Source organism: Cupressus sempervirens, chromosome 5 (assembly GCF_028749045.1).
Source record: "Cupressus sempervirens isolate cs-2001-9-10 chromosome 5, ASM2874904v1, whole genome shotgun sequence".
Lineage (NCBI taxonomy): Eukaryota > Viridiplantae > Streptophyta > Pinopsida > Cupressales > Cupressaceae > Cupressus > Cupressus sempervirens.
In genome coordinates, this window is record NC_143122.1 from 244,399,314 (window position 1) to 244,417,632 (window position 18,319).

The window sequence follows — 18,319 nt, forward strand, 5'->3', positions numbered from 1 at the left end:
GTTAGAGAAATTTAGGACTAAATCAAACTTGTAGAAAAAAGAATCTTATTATGTCAAAGAGTTTTACCCCAAATTGGAACATGATGATAAAGAATATTTAATATCTAAAAGTAAAGGAATTTAGAAAAATTCTAATTGCACAACTAAGGACCAACTCTCACCATTTCAGATGTGAAAGAAGTAGATGAAAAGTCCCCAAAGAGGGCTGAGAGGAAAGAACTTGTAATATTCAAAGCAAAGGGGTGGTTGAAACAAAGTGACATTTTATGAGTGTGTAGCTTATCAAGATATTCATGGAAAATACAATCATAACTTATAGGTGAACAACATGAATGAACATTTGAAGAGGCAAGATTGCACAAAATGATGACTTTGTTAATGGGGATCTACCATAGAAAGGTCAACTTGATGAAATAGCAAAAGACTAATTAATTGGTTCTCTCTTGGTTCCTTAGACCACTAGTCTTGTGGATGTCACTAAAATTCATTCAATCATTTATTCAAGGAGAAACTCCCTCACCATTATGAAAATTGACTAAAGCACAAGAAAATTGGCACTATCACTAGACTTTTGAGGGTAAAATAGATTGAGAGAGTTGATAGGAGGGGTGACATTGACCCAATAACCCATCACCTATGCAAAAAATAACCTAGAAGAATATGCATAGTCTAATCAAAAACCAAAATAAACATAATCTTAGGGACAAAAAAGGCCCCTGTAAACACTAGCATATTTAATTAGAGGAAAACCAACAGAACCCCAATCTATTAGGAATCACTTAGATCATCACCTTCATCTACATCTTCCCCTCCCTAATTTCAAAATCTAGATTTCCTCCCTTGCTCATGTTAGGTTTATGGGATCTAAGTTGTATATATTAGATTAAGTTAAATCAACAAATTATTTGTGATGTTTCTATCTTGATTAAACTATGTAGTTTTTAAGTCAAACATATTGACCTGGATATTTCATCCGTAGTGGTTTTGACGAACCCATCTCTGGTGAGAATGAATAGAACACTTAGAACTCATTGGATCTAGATGATGCTCACAAAGGTGAAGCATTGAGACTTTCCAAGAGGTCACCCATCCCAGTGCTACTCTAGTTGGAGCTTTACTGCAAGGTTTCCTCCATGGTTAAACCCACTTTGCTTGTAACACCATTTGCAAAACCTTCACCATGATTGTAATGTCCCCTACTTAATGTGACCATCAGGGTCAATAGATTAGCCTATGACAAGAGCTTTCATAGGCTAATGAAGTGGTTAGGGAGCTCATTTGGTAATATTTTTAGGAGTTGCTAACTTTAGTAAGTCAATGGGAGTCAAGTGATATGGAAATTTTAGATGTTTGGCTTGGTAGATTGGTTAAGCTCTTTCTGATGAGCTATCATAAATGGTATTCCGAGTTCAACTCTTATGTGATTTTAATGCCAAAGTTAATTTACTTTATTATAAATTGATAATTAAATAAAAAACTTATCAATTAAGTCACTTTATTATATAAAAAAAATTTGAAAGAGGGGTAAATGCTTTGACCTGGAGCTATGAACCAGTGAGGCCAAAAATGGGGGACCTCATCCCCATTAGATTTGAACCTTGATGGAAAGGATAACAACTCAAAAACTTAACCATCACAACATGCCACTATTGGCCACTTTATTATTAAGTTGTTTTAAAAGGTATTTTTTATTTATCCCACATTGTTTATGCAAATGAAGTTGACTTCTTGGGGAGCTTTATATTCTCTTTGGCGGGAATGAGTTGAGGCATGCTTGGATGAAATTATTATTATGCTATTGGATTTTTGGGAAATCTAATTATTGAGATTGGAGGATGAAACCCCTCTTTCCTAGCATTCTCTTCACTATTGAAAGACACAGTCAAGAGGATTATTAGGTGTTTTCATTTAGGAAACACAATGAGATTTATTAGTGATTTTACACATGATTTAAGAGCTCTGAAGTTCAAGTTATGTAGCCATGAATAGTGTTTTGCTACAGTGTGCGTGAATAGTATTTTTTCTATTGTGCTTGTGAATAGTGATTTTTCTACAGTGTGCATGAATAGTATTTTTGGTACAATGTGCATGAACAGTGTTTTGCTATAGTGCATGTGAATAGTGAAATTGCTACAATACCATGAATAGTGCTGCTACTATGCATGAACAATGTTGTATTGATTTTTCTTGCCCACTCTTATTGGTTAAAAGTTGGGACACTGTCATTTCATCTTCAGATCACTACTTCTAGGTTCCTTCTATCATACTGTTTATTTTAGGCATTGAAATTGTTGAATATCAGTTTGAATATTTGTTGCAGCCTATAAGGCAATTGTATGTAAAAATTTCTATTGTAAAATCAATATTTTATTAGCAAATAAGGAGGTTCCAGACTCTGCATATTTATCATTGAATGTTTGCTAAGTGTTTTTCAAAATGCCATGTTGAAAATAACACTCTAATTGATAATACTTAGTAATATGTGAGTCTCCTCAAAAAACAAAAAAGGGTGGCCATTACAGTGGTATCAGAGCTTTAAGTCTTTCCATCCTATGGAAGTCTTATAGGGAATTTGGAATAGTTAGATAGAGGGAAAAGTGTTTGACAAAATGTCAAAATACTAAAGTCAAAAATAAAATAGGTTAAGAATGTATGTTTGAGCATGCGACAAAGGCCATTTTATTTTGCCATACCAGAGTAGGACAACAAAGATTCAGACTCAATAGTGAGCGGCCTAGTTCACCCATGCAAGTGGACATATAATCCAATTATACAGACATAGAGGAGATATTCTTTGAGCAAGACAATAGTATGGGTGACCAAAATGACAGAAATATAGGACTAGGCGGAGGAAGGAATGTTGTTCTAGATCAAGAGGAGGTAATTTTTAGATGGTTACTAGGTATGTTAGAGGAGGGGCATCAAATGCAACAAAAGAAGAATAGGCAAATGGATATGATGTTGCAGCTTATGACTAGATAGATGGGTGTCAATAATAATTCGGGTGATGCAAACAATGGAAATGGGGGCAATGATAATAATGGAGGTCGAGGCAACAACAATGGTCTTGAGAATAACATTAATGGTAATAATAATGGACATGGAAATAATGGGAATGAGGCTGATAACTTTAGACATGTTGCACACCCAACTCAGACAGTGAGCTCAAGGCCTCTTCTACCCACCTTTCCACCCAAAGATTTGGTTCAACTAGTAAATGAACCACAAATTACCAAGTTACAAGATTAGTTCAAGAGGGACTAGGAGGCTAGTGGGCTGGAGTTTTAGGCAAATATTTCCCTTAGAGATTTCACAAATGTGAGGATGAGACACATGCCTAGAGCAAGAGGGAGGAATCAAAACTTTGAGTTGAGAAAGAAAGTTGGAAAAATTTCTTTACCTTATTATGATGCTTTAGGGAAGATGACTACACAAAATTGGGTGCAGAAGGTAGATACATACTTCTAGCTAAATTTGATGCTTGAGGAGGAGGCTATCAAGTATGCAGCTATTCATTTGGATGGTCTAGTGCATGAGTGGTGGCACCATGGCATGGTAACCTTGGGGCGTAATCAGATCACATTTTATGAGGAGGTCACTGAGAGACTCATAGAGAGATTTGATACCAAAGATCCCAAGTTATAGTTTAAAGAGTTGGCATAGCTCAAGCAATGGGGATCAATTGAGACACACATCAATGACTTTCAAAGGTTAGTTGTGTTGGTTATAGATATCTCAGAGAGGATATTAGTAGTGTTATTTATGGATGGACTCTCAAATTCCTTGAGGGGTTGGGTCAAGGGCCATGACCTAGCTACATTATACGAGGCCACTAAGAAGGCTCATGATTTAGCACCTTCTTCTTTTAGGAGTGGATTTCAGCATAGGGATTCACATATGAAGAAGGATAAGGAGAAGGACAAAAAATCTTTTCACAAGGATGGTCAGCCAAAAATAGATAATAAGTTGGAGAGTGAAACCTTGAATGAGTTGAGGAGGAGGAAGCTATGTTTTCATTGCAAAGAGCCTTGGTATTTATCTCATAAGTGCCCTCTCAAGGATAAGGCAAATCAAATGGATTATTTCTTAGTGGAGGAGTTAGAGTCAGAGGGGGAGGACCAACAGTCTGACTCAAATGAGAGTAGTACTCCAGAGGAGAACAACATTCCTAAGGATGATAGGTCATTGGCACAATTGATGGGGGTTCAAAAGGTGATCACATTTAGGGTCAGGGGTACTATATAGGGCATAAAGTTATCTCTCTCGTTGACACTCGAGCTACACATAAGTTCATAGATGCATAACTGGTAGCCATGAGAGGTTTACAAACTAAGGAGCATGTTAGGTTTAGAGTCATGGCAGCTAATGGTGACAATTTATTATGCACTTGAAAGATATCTAATCTTTACATCAGGTTTGGAGATGGATATGAGTTGGAGGATGGGTTCTATGTAGTAGACATGAGAGACTATGATGTCATCCTTGGAATGACATGGGTGGCTTCGCTAGTTGAGTTCACAGTCAACCTAGAAAAATTGGAGATGAGATTCCAGCATGAGGGAAGAAGTGTTGTACTCAAAGGAATTTCGAATGGGAGTTGCAGAGTAGTCTCCCTAAGGAGAATGTAGAGACTTTTTTGGCATAATGACATAGAGTGGGCAACAAAATATTTCATTATGCCAGATCCATAGGAGCCATAGGTAAAGAGTCATCCACCAGATATCTGTGAGATACTCGACAGACATGCCAAAGTATTTGGTGATATTTCACATGGGGTTCCTCTTGATAGGGTAATAGAGCATGCTATTGAGCTCGAGAAGGAAGCCAAACTAGTCATGATTACCCCTTATCATCATCCTAAAAAATGCAAGGATGAGATAGAGAAGGAAATTAAGGAGCTATTGGAGATGGGGCACATTAGGTCTAGCAAAATCCCTTTTTCTTTAGCAATAGTTCTAGTGAAGAAGAAAGATGGGATGATGCACATGTGCATCGATTTTAAGGTACTAAATAAGAAAACAACTAAAAGTAGGTATCCCATTCCTAGGACTGATGAGCTGCATGAGAAATTATTCTTCACCAAAATTTTATTATGATCTAGATACTATCAAATTCAGTTCAGAGCAGAGGACATTGAGAAGATAGACTTCTGATGTCACTATAACCACTTTAAGTTTATGGTTATGCCATTTGGGCTAACCAATACATCTACTACATTTTAGAGTTGTATGAACTAGGTATTCAGGAAGCAGTTGAGGAGATTCATCTTGATCTTCTTTGATGACATCTTGGTCTTCAGTGAGACCTAGGAGGAGCACTTACAACATCTAGAGGAAGTATTATCTATTCTAGAGAGAGAGTCATTGCATGCCAAGCAATCTAAATGTGAGTTTGGCATGACCAAGCTCTTTTACTTTGGGCATATCATTAGTGCAAATGGCATTCAGGTTGATCCTAAAAATATTAGAGCTATTTTGGATTGGCCTACTCCCACAAACCTCACACAGCTCAAGGGGTTCTTTGGTTTATGTAGTTTCTATAGGAGGTTTGTTAGGGGATTCTCATAGATTGTTGCACCTTTAATGAATCTCACCAAGAAGGGGGCCTTCACATAGATAGAGGCAACACAAAGATATTTTGATCACTTCAAATAAGTAATGTCATTGTGTCTGATTCTAGCTCTACTTAATTCTATGAAATTATTTGAGCTTCAGTGTGATGCTTCAAGAAATGGGATAGGGGCAATATTGATGCAGGAGAGACACACCATTATATTTGAGAGTAGGAAGCTCCAAGGAGTTGAGAGGAGCTATTCTATCTACAATAGGGGAATGTTGTCCATAATGCATGTGTTGGCCAAATTTTGATCTTATTTGGTAGGTGGGCATTTTGTGATCAAGATCGATCTCAATACTATTAAATACTTCATGGGCCAATGTGATCTTAATGACCGACAATAGAAATGGGTTACCAAATTGCAAGCTCATGACTTTGACATAAAGTTTGTCAAAGGTAAGAAAAATGTGGTGGTTGATGCTTTATCTCAGAGACCTCACTTATATGCTCCAGTAGAGGTTTCAAGAGATTGGAGAGATCAGATTGTGGTGGAGTATGCAGGAGATGATTGGGCTTCTGGGATAGTTGCAAGCACCATTCAAGATGACAGGTATGCAGTGTTGGATGTGTTGATTAGATTTTAGGATAAGGTTTATTTGATCCTTACATTATAGTTTAGAGAGGAGATTCTGAGGGCATTTCATGATGCACCTACAACTAGGCATCCAGGGGTCTTCAAGACCTACAAGTAGATTTGAGATTCTCATGGAGAGAGCTCAAGGATGATGTTCAAAGGTATGTTAGGGACTGTGTTGTTTGTCAGCAGAATAAGGGATAGCACACATTTCCTACAGGTTTATTACAACCCTTGCCCATTCTGAATGGGAAATGGGAAAGCATTTCTATGGACTTCATCACTAGTTTACCATGAGTGTAGGGGAGAGATTGCATCTATGTGGTGGTAGATTTCTTGACGAAATTCACTCACTTCTTTGTTATTCCATCCACTTACATAGCACCGCAGGTGGTAGATCTTTTCTTCAGAGAGATATTCAAGTTACATGGACTACCTAGATTCATAGTCAATGACTGGGATAGTAAATTTATGAGTGTTGTTTGGTAAGAATTATTTAGGTTGTGTGGTACATATCTTACGCCCAACACTAGTTACCATCTGCAAACAAATGGGCAGATGAAGATTGTGAATAAATGGGTGGAGGGATATTTGAGAAACTATGTGAGTGCTCAATAGAGAGCTTAGGTCAGATGGTTGCATATGGGAGAGTACTATTATAATACCACATATCAGATGTCCATCAAGATGACTCCTTTCATGGCACTGTATCGTTATGAAGCACGTAGCTTTCAATCAATTTAGTTTTGGGGGACAACAAAGTGCCCAGAGGTAAAGACTTATTGCAGGATAGTTAGGATATCTTGAGAGTGCATAGGGAAAGCATACAATAGGCTCAAAATCAACTAAAGTTGTATGTTAATCAACACAGGGTAGAGTGTAGTTTTGAGGTAGGGGATATATTTTACTTGAGGCTACAACCATATAGATAGTCAATGCTCAAGAAGAGTAGAGATGAGAAGTTGAAGCCTAGGTTTTATGGCCCCTACAGAGTGATTCACAGGGTGGGCAAGGTCACCTATGAGGTTGAGCTTTCGGAGGGTAGTTGAGTACATAATGTGTTTCATGTGTCGAGACTTAAGAAAGCCATTGGTCAATGAATAGTTCCTTTTGCAGATTTGTTGTCATTGGATGAGGAGGGGAAGCTTGTATTGGTCCTTGAAGCTATTCTAGATACTCGAGAGAGGACTCTTAGGAATAGGGTAGTTAAGGAATACTTGATTAAGTGGAGAAACCTACTAGAGGAGGATGCTACTTGGGAAAAAGAACAGGTATTGCAGCATCTAGAATTGAGATTGCTTGAAGGCAAGCAATTTCAAAGGGGGTAGACTGTAATGTCCTTTACTTAATGTGACCATTAGAGTCAATAGATTAGCCTATGATAGGAGCTTCTGTAGGCTAATGAAGTGGTTAGGGAGCTCATTTGGCAATATTTTCAGGGGTTACTAACTTTAGTAAGTCAATGGGAGTCAAGTGATATGGAAATTTCAAGTGTTTGGCTTGGTAAATTTGGTTGAGCTCTTTTTGATGAGCTATCATACATGGCATTTTGAGTTTGACTCTTATGTGATTTTAATGCCAAAGTTAATTTACTTTATTATAAAGTGATAATTAAATAAAAGACTTATCAATTAAGTTACTTTATTATAAAGTTGTTTTAAAAAGGTATTTCCCATTTATCCCATGTTGCTTATGCAAATGAAGTCAACTTCTTGGGGGGCTTTATATTCTCTTGGATGGAATGAGTTGGGGCATGCTTGGATGAAATTATTATTATGCTATTGGATTTTTAGGAAATCTAATTGTTGAGCTTGGAGGACGAAACCCCTCTTTGCTAGCATTCTCTTCGCTATTGAAAGACATAGTTAGGAGGATTATTGGGTGTTTTCATTCAGGAAACACAATGGGATTTATTGGTGATTTTACACATGATTTAAGAGCTCTGAAGTTTAGGTTATGAGACCATGAATAGTGTTTTTCTACAGTGTGTGTGAATAATGTTTTTGCTACTATGCCCGTAAATAGTGATTTTGCTACAGTGCACATGAATAGTGTTTTTGCTACAGTGTGTGTGAACAATCTTTTGCTACAGTGCATGTGAATAGTGAAATTGCTACAACACCATGAATAGTGCTACTACAATGCATGAACAGTTTTGCATTGAGTTTTCTTGCCCACTCCTACCGGTTAAAAGATGGGATGCTATCATTTCATCTGCAGATCACTACTTCTAGGTTCCTTCCATCATTCTGTTCATTTTAGGCATTGTAATTGTTGAATATCAGTCTGAATATTTGCTGCAACCTATAAGGAAATTGTATGTAAATATTTCTATTGCAAAATGAATATTTTATCAGCAAATAAGGAGGTTCTAGACTTTGCATATTTATCGTTGTATGTTTACTAAGTGTTTGTCAAAATGCCATGCTGAAAATAATAGTTTAATTGATAATACTTAGTAATCTACGAGTCTCCTCCAAAAACAAAAAAAGGGTGGTCATTACAATGATTGTGCCTTATGAACCATTCATTAGAAAGCCCCTTAAGCTTATCACTTGATAAGTAGAAGATATCTCAAATGAATCAAATTGTGATATTGTTATGAGGATATTTTATATTTAAACCCTATTCACTAAAGTTAAATGTATAGGAGATACACATTGATTAGTAAACATTCACCCATCTAATATTAGGCCTTTAAATACGAATACAAGGCCTAAAAAAGACATGGTCAACCATATCTTTCAAGTCAATGTTCACTAATGACTATTCATTCAACATTCCTTTTCAAAATATCTCCAAAATATTATACATTTATCCAAAATATCTCATTTAATTGACTCCTCTTTCCAAAACTTAGATCTTAAATTATATTTTAGACTTAGAACCATAAAATCTCAATTTACCATAATACTACAACATGATATATTTCTATATTTAGTCATGTAAAATAAATAAGAAAAGCTCTAAAATAGAGTTAGATGGCCATAAAATTGGGCCCATCTCATATAAATTTATGAGCCGAGTCTGACAGAAAACAGGCATTAAACATGAAGGACCACATAAAAATTGATAGTGGATTAGGCAAAGCGTAGCTCAACAAATCCCAAATTATGTTTTTAGTTTTAGCGGAGTCCATTATTATTATTATTATTATTATTAGTATACACAGATCTGCAGCAATGTTTTCTTTTAAATCCAAACTCCTCTCATCAAAATGATAACTTTCTGTCCAAAGACGTCAATGTCTGAAATTTTAAAACTGCTTTGTCTTTTAAATAAAGATTTTGTAGGCTGATAAATTTTCATTGTCTGTCACTTATTCAATCTCTTTTCGATTGAATAATTATTTGCTTATGCTTTTACAAAAAATACAATATTTTATATTTGGGTTTATGCAAAAGTATTTAGTGAAGCATCCAATATTATCTTTCTTTAATTGCATGTAATTATAGATGTGAGTAATCCGTGCTACAAATAAAATGATTTTCAATTTTCAATTGGCTTATACAGTACACACGTATAATATGTTATTGTATTTATATTTAGATTTGTTGAATGATCATTGTTTTTGTTTGATGGGTAACATCTGAAATAAAAATCAATAATAATTAAATTTAGATGAAACATCATAATGAGAATTTTGAAAAACATGGATAAAAATGGTTATAAACATAATTACAGAATTCAACTTTGTCTAAATATTCTTTTTCAAAAAGTGATTGTTAAAGAATATTTTGTTTTTATCATTTAAAACATCTAATAATCAATCATTTATATATTGATAAAATGATAAATCAATTACAATCAGTCATCGAGTAATAAAAATAAATGACAATTGCAAAATATAATATAATATAAATAAAATAATATTTATATATTTATGTAATAGAGGAAAATAAAAAAAATTGAATGAGTAGTGGATGTGAACAAATTGGGTTAAAAATAGTTACTTTCCGTAAAATCTGTCAAGAAAAAACATTGTTTTCATTTTGTTATTTAAATATTGTACTCATTACTTTAGAAAATCATAATATGAAAAAAATTATTAACAATGTTAAAATATTACATATTATAACATCAAACATTCAAAATAGAATCTTTATTCTTAGAAAAAAATTATCCCAAATTTTAATATCAATAATTAGATTATTAAATTTATCAAACATAGGTGTGAACAATTAGACTTTATATTGGAAACTCAAATTATTTGACTTTTGTATTAAAAAGTTACAAATGTTTCATATGTACACACATTTATTGCATATTATTTGAAAAAGAATGAATTACTTCTTAGAAATCAGAATCTTTATATATGAGAAATTAGAAATATGTGGAAAGTTAGTGAGATGTGGTTTTTGTAAAATATAAATTTAAGTCTTATTTATCGTCACTATTTTCTCCATAAATTTTTAAAATCATTTTATGCCTAATCCCCCCCTCACAAATTAGTTTAGACTTGACTCTCTTATAATTCCATATCTTTCCTATACTATTTTGGAGAAAAAAAAACAATTACAAATTATTTTCATATTAAACATTGTAAATATTTATGTTTAAAATATTAAAAAAAATGTATAATGTGAAAAAAAATTAATAATTAGATGGTGCTAAATTAGAAGAACCAAATAAAAATTTAATTCCATATAACCATCATATATAAACTATTATTAATACTAAAATTAACAAAATGAAAAAGTAAAAAATAAATAAAAGAGTAAAATTATTAATAACTATTTAATTTTAATTATAAAATTAATTATAATTTATATTAAATTGACAATTTTAAAAGTAATTTTATAGTCACTATCATGTATTTGCTATATATAAAATTTAATAATCTAATAATGTGAATATTAAGATATATTATATACTAAATAATTTTTAATAAAATATACATTAAAAGTGCCTTTAGGCTTTTTCATGTTTCAATTTAAAGAATCTAAACCTTATTTTAAAATATAATTAAAATTACTATGCACCTAGTAATATCTACATTACAAAAATTAAGCTATCATTTTGAATATCCAGGTTGTTAACATATTACTTTTTAATCATAGTATGCCTATACTTCATCTAATATTGATTAAAATACATTAACTCAAAATTATAATAAAATTTTCAAATATTAAAAATAAATAAAAAATTCTTACATATAAACTAAATTTAAATTATAACTATTACTTTACTAAAGAAAGAGTGGCCCTTCTTATTACAATGAGTTCGTTAATTCTTGTATTTGCCGTAGGTTGATACTATTGTAATCACTTCTACATATCTAGTGATTAATTCTTTATATCTCAACCAATTAGATCTAACTATTTTAGAAATAAATAGTTTTGAGTTTGTAAATATTAATTTTATCACCTCTCACTTAGTATTTGATTATATTAAATTTTAAATACTTTATTTTGTGAAAGATCAATATTAACTAATGTATATATTAAAATATAACATTTCATCATATAGTTTTCATGAAAAAGGGTATAATAAAAAATGAAAAGGTTAAAATATAATATTTATATCTTTCTTCAAAAAAATTGTTATCTTAATACTATTTCTTATATAAATGTTTAGTTATCTACAATAAAATAAAATATTAGTGTGTACTAAAAATACAATTAAGTTATAAGTTATAAGTTATGTAATAAATTAAAAATTATTTTCTTACAATTTTTTAATCTCTGTAAATTGAAATTTAGATTTTTAATATAAAAGTTTCATCTAAAATATATATCAAATATTAATCAATTATTAATAAAATTATATTTAATATTATCATTTTTACTGTATTATTCTAATCAATTAAAATTATTATAATCTACAACAAATACAAGCCATTACGTGGCACTTGTTACAATGCGTAGTAGACTCTTCCTTCTTGGTGAGATCTTGACTTTGTAATGTAAGTATCAATATGATTAAGAAAATAAGCATTGGAACCCTAATGCGATTATCATAAAATAAATTACATTTTTTTATTGAAATTGACAATTACATTTATTTGTTAGAACAAGTTCATTTGAACAATAATAATTTATACTTATACTGTTTAATAAAAAGATGAATACATTTGATAATACCAATTATATATGTTATGTTAAATTAAAACTTACAATAGACAATAGTTGTTGATATATATATATAAACACTAATTTTTTTAAAAAAATTAATAGATAAAACTATTAAAGGAAACATCTCAACGATTAGAATATGTTCAACAAGTAGTACACACTCAACTACCCTTGTCATTCTCCTTTTCAAAATTTAAATTTATGAGACAAAATTTTTTATGAAGAGACTTTGTCCACCTAATGTGACATCAATGTAGAATGCGAGAACTACATTTAGTAGTTGACCATGTCCTGAGGCTAATATTTTTATAATGATCATGCATCTCATTGCTTTTCAAATGTAAAGATCTCCTCTATTTTAAATTATGTATCCAACATTTCGCTTTTAGATTATAACACCTTACCAAATTTTTAATTATATTTTACAGCGAAACTTCGCTAAAATAAACTTACGAGTAATAAAAGGAGGAGTATTAAGAAATTAATGGTGGATTAGGCGTAGCGTAGCTCAACTGAGCCCCAAAAAATGATTATTTCAATATAAGTGGGGTCAATCATTACACACGCATGGCTGGATTAAAATAGCAAATATTTTCAAGAGCAAAGATACTTTCATCAAAATGATAATTTATTGTAATTTGTCCCTCAAAAACATCAATGTCTGAGATTTCAATCCAGGTATATCTATCAAATAAAAATCTGCTTACTGGTAAATATTCATTGTCTGTCATTTTTTAATTAAATTTGACAAGTTTTGATAAAATTATCAAATATTTTAATATGAGTTTAGGTGTTCAGTTTAGTTTCATTTCACTGTTTCCTCATTTTTGTTTTGAACTTGATTATGTTTAAATTGTATGGTGAATGTCCAAAGCTTTTTGTTTTGCTCCAATGTCTTAATAATGGCGTACTATTAGTACAAACAAACATGGTGAGTGATATAATTATGTCTATTATCTCATAGATGATTTTTAGTGGGTTTTTAATTTGTGGAGTGTTAGAACATTTGTGCATAAATAATTAGAAGTCAAAATAAGAACTATAAGCACTTGAATAGTATGTCAAGAAATTCAATTTAGTTTATTAAAATTTTAAATAACATTTACGAACTTCAAATATGAAGAAATTAAGCTTGGAAAAATAAGTCAAACTTCGACTATTTAACACTTTTACTCTAGAAATGAAGCCTTAGTGTGTGATGTTTAAGCCGTTCGCAAATGTACCCATGTTTACCTACACTTGTTTTTGAATAAAAAAGCAGCAAAAAGATACTGGCCCGTGGAACAATCAGAAAGCGCATCAATAACACTAAACACATAATTAATCCGAAAAACTATTTACACAAATTTTACAGAATAAGAGTTTAAGCATTCAATTCTGTTCAACTACCAAGAAATAATTAGCTATAATAAAATTGTTTAATATATTTTTATGATTTATCAAATTTGAAAAAGGGGCCACAGACCGTCAAATTACAGGTGGTGTTATCCTTAATGGCCATTGATGGTCCCAGTATCAGGGCCTTCAATGCTGCCTGAACATTTCTCCATTGACTTGATAGAGATTGATTTGACTGATGAAAAATAATGTATTCCAAGATAGCACCAAGACTAAATTTGTTATGCGTATTGTAAATGTTTGATCTTGAGGGAAACAATAAACAATGGATTAGAAAAAGAATTTGTCTCTGCATTTTTTCCTCAGTCGTGTTTATGAAGAACGTTTTTCACCCTTTGTTCTAAATGATCCAGGAAATTCTGCAGAGTTTCAGATCGACATAGAGGAAAAAAATTTGGAATTTGATCGGATAAACATTTGTTTGGCCACCCAAGTTAAAACTTGAGAACAAAATTCAAGTGGGTATTTGATCATTCTAATAGATTAGTCTAGAATGATTTGAATTTCTAGTTGGGCGCTGAAATTTAAGATTTGATCGCTGAAATTTAAGATTTGATTGATAAAATTGGAAAGGACTTTCATGATCTGTAGATTCGTTAAAGCCTGAATGTCTAAGGAGGTAGAGAAGATTTCCGCACAAGTATGTGTGGGTTGCTCGATAAAGAACATTCATGGCCTCCTGATCCCCACAATAATCTCTTCAGGAATTGCAGACAGAAAAGCACACAAGAAAAAAACGAATAATGAAAGAAGAATTCCCAGTGGAACAAGAGAATTCGAGATTGCAACTTCGTTGGGATTGATCGATGGATTCTTCACCAATCATGAATGCATTCCTTCTATGAAATCTGCCTATCAAAAGTTCAAGCAAGTTTATCCTGCCTATGAAAACACGGGACTAGCGGATGAAATTAGAGACAAGGAGTACGGCCATTTAGAGTCAAACAATCATGTGTGCATGGACTATTGCGGATTTGGATTATATTCACATCATCAGTACCATCAAGATGTTTTTCCTTCATCATTTAGTCTTTCTTATCTCTCCGCAAATCTGCCATCCCATGCCTTATACGGAGCATCTGAATCGGGCAGTTTGGAGTATAAGATCAAGAAAAGGGTAATGAAGTTCATGAGGATTCAAGCGAGGGATGATTATGCTATGGTTTTTACGGGAAGCAGGGGATCTTCATTTAAATTGTTGGCTGAATCATATCCTTTCCATGTCAATAAAAGGCTTGTGACGGTCTATGATTATGAAAATGAGGAGGTGGATTGTATGGTGGAAAGCGCAAAGGCTAAAGGAGCCAAAACCATGTCTGCCATCTTCAAATGGCCTTCCTTGAGGATCTCTACAGATGAGCTGAAGAGAGCTTTGATCATCAAGAAGCGGGGTACTGAAACTCCTCATGCTGAGGGTTTGTTTGTGTTTCCTGTTCAGTCTAGAGTAACAGGGGCTAAGTATTCCTATGAATGGATGAGTCATGCTCAGAGAAATGGATGGCATGTGCTGTTGGATGCTTCAGCTTTGGGCTCCAAGGACATGGATTCTCTTGGGCTCTCATTGGTTATGCCAGATTTTATCATATGCTCATTTTATAAGGTTTATGGGGAAAACCCAACTGGATTTGGCTGTCTTTTTATTAAGAAATCTGCCATCTCTTGCTTGCATACATCTTCTGCTGCAAGGGGTATTGGAATGGTGAAGATAGTGCCCATATGCAAAGGTATATCAACACCCCCTGCAAATAATGAAATTTGGGAGGGTTTTGTTGGAATTCAATGCTCCATCAGTTAGAGAGTTAGAGAAGAGAAAAAAGAAGATTGTAGATGTGTGAAGTGTATTCGTTTGTTGTCATTCATATTAGCATAATTATGGGATCTCGAAGAAGTCATACGACTCTATATATTTGTAATTAGTATTACCAATGATTAATGTATTTGTAACAAGCTGCAAGTTTAGTTTCTCTTTTTTGAATCTGTTGTTCTATTTTTCTAATACGTTTGTGTTCTGAAAGGCCAGATTCCAATGGGGGAGTACCAGAGGCATCAAAGAACAAGCAGATTCTCACTCCAACATCACCCACTGGGCCAAATTATGAACATCATCAAGGAGATCAAGCTCAGAGCACTATGATTGACATCACAGGAAGTGATCGTTTTCACAAAAGCAGTGCAACACCAGTACTAGGGTATGTCGGGATGTCACAATGCTGGGACGAGTTTCTGGGATGGGGACTCGCACCCCCCGAGGGAGTCAAATTGGGGAGCAATCCCACAGGTCTTTGCTTCCAACATGCTACTGATATTGCAAGCAGCTCTTCTGATGGTGGTGCCAGGCTCTTCAGAAACATAGGGAGTTATAGTGAAAATGAAAAAATCTCCTTCAAGGAGGAAATTTTGGAAAGAACAGCAGAGCTGAAGGAAAAGGAAAAAGAAAATACAATCCCAAATTCAGATTCTATGAATAGTAATGGTGTAGGGCAAAATGAGGAAAACATGCATTTGAGGCACCCAAGAGACAACATTAAGAACAAAAACATGGAATCCACTGAAATAAGTAAATATCATCTTGGGGCTCCAATTGAAGATGAGAGAGCGGGCAGCAGTTCAGCAGTGGTGAGTCCTAAATCTCAAATCTTGTTTAAGGGTCTGGATCATGCCGATTCTCTAGGTCTCAACAAATCCAATATAAGGCTCAGATGTTTGATAAATTGGCTTGTAAATGCTTTGTCAAAACTTTGCCACCCCCCTTCAGAGAACCCTTGTCATTTGGTAAAAATCTATGGACCTAAGATAAAGTTTAACAGGGGCCCTTCTGTAGCTTTCAATCTGTATGATTGGAAAGGTGAATTGGTTGAGCCCTTGCTTGTTCAGAAGCTTGCAGATAGAAGCAACATATCGTTAGGTTATGGTGTTCTCCACAACATCTACTTTGGGGAAAAGTATCAAGGTAGTATTGCACTTTTAGAGACTAAAATGGGTGATGGAAAACGTGCAAATGTGCATTCCAAGCCTCAGGGAAGGACAACAACTATACCAGTTGTGAGTGCAGCACTTAGTTTTGTGAACAATTTTGAAGATGTGTATAGATTGTGGGCTTTTGTTGCCAAATTTCTTGATGCAGATTTTGTTGAGAAGGAGAGATGGAGATACAGAGGACTCAATCAAAAGACAATTGAACTCTAATGAGAAATTTAGGCAATTACCCATTTCTTCGAAATATACACAGATCTGTACAATTAAGAATACCAGTTTTCCACAATCCATAAGAGTAATCAACAATGTTTATAGTATTGATTGTAAAGTCTTTTTAATCAACGTTTCGGATCACACTCTCTGATCCATCATCAAATCACATCTTCTTCAGCTTTTTCCAGCTGCTGTCCTGATGATGGGTTGCAAACATTGATTAATTTTTTTTTACACAATCAATAACAGAAACATCATTGATTAGATCTGTTCTACTTAAAATTGTGGATTTTGCGGTTCAATCTCATAGTATTTGTTAAGTGATGGTGTTATTGTGACTACCAAAGTTTAATGCTGGATCATTGTGATTGTGGACTTGTGTCTTCCTTGATCTAATGTGCTTGTGGGTTTGAGCCTCACCATTGATAATTGAGGATGAGGTCTCTTGTTTTGTAATCTCAAAAGTTCATAGCTCTTGATCAAAAAACAATTGAACTGTAATGAAAGGCTTAGGCAATTACCCATTTCCGCAAAATATTCACAGATCTGTTCAAGTTAAACTTATGGGTTATGGGGTTCAATTTCATAGTGTGTTTGTTGAGTAGTGGTGTTTTTGTGACCACCAAAGTTCAAACCCTCACTGGATCATTGTGATTGTGGGCTTGTGTCTTCCTTGATCCAACATGCAGATGGGTTTGAACCTCACCATTGATAATTGAGGATGAGGTCTCTCATTTGTAACGTCAATGGTTCATAGCTCTCGATCAGAAGTGCTTCACATAGCACTCGAGGGTGTGTTGTGAGGTGGAGATGGCCTCAATCAAAGACAACTGGACTCTAAGGAGAAGCTTAGACAATTGCCCATTTCCTCAAAACCAATAGACTGAAGATAGACAGATCTGTTTCTAAGAATGGATTTTTCTGATTCAAGTTTGATGACAAACTAATCATTGAGAAGTTATGGGGGTCTCTGTTTTATAAAAGAAAAAGTTCAGATGAAAAGGCTGCTTATGACTATTTTCCCAATAAAACAGCTGTGGTTCTGATTCTTGTAAGCACCTGCTAAAAAACACAGGCTATTCAAGTACATTTGTTTATGTCCATATCAATTATCATTTTGTCCCCATGAAATAAATTTTAAGTTTTATGTCATGTTGTTGGTATCATTGATTAACAGTGCCTTACAAAATGATTGTCTTGACATTCAGTCAAATTGTCATTAGTGGAGTAATAATTCCAATTTTGTCTTTTTGAATGAAGCAAAATAATACAAATTTACATAAAGCAGAAATTCAGCAACAAGAATTTTACAATAACTTGCTGTTCGGTTCTTTGTTGTTTCTATGCTCTGATAATTCAAGGGTAGTTCAGAATTTTGAATCTTCTCATTTGGATTACATTCATGCATATTTTCTTTGATCATTTGGATTGTGTTCATTAATAGCAGTTTTTTTTTTAAATGTGGATT

General features: G+C 33.5%; 1 protein-coding gene across 1 annotated transcript; it reads left to right on the forward strand.

The window, feature by feature from the left end:
* Nucleotides 1–13,889: 13,889 nt before the first annotated feature.
* Nucleotides 13,890–17,115, forward strand: LOC149555440 (uncharacterized). Its single transcript, XM_089829479.1, has 2 exons — nucleotides 13,890–15,386; nucleotides 15,683–17,115. The coding sequence occupies exons 1-2, from the start codon at nucleotides 14,270–14,272 to the stop codon at nucleotides 16,846–16,848; spliced, it is 2,283 nt and encodes a 760-aa protein (XP_089685605.1). The 5' UTR covers nucleotides 13,890–14,269; the 3' UTR covers nucleotides 16,849–17,115.
* The last annotated feature ends 1,204 nt before the right edge of the window (nucleotides 17,116–18,319 follow it).

Bases quoted from the DNA above. Each gene is read 5' to 3' on its own strand.
- LOC149555440 (XM_089829479.1), top strand. From the start codon at position 14,270: ATGTCTAAGGAGGTAGAGAAGATTTCCGCACAAGTATGTGTGGGTTGC. The intron at 15,387-15,682 runs GTATATCAACAC...CTGAAAGGCCAG, and splicing joins GATAGTGCCCATATGCAAAG to ATTCCAATGGGGGAGTACCA.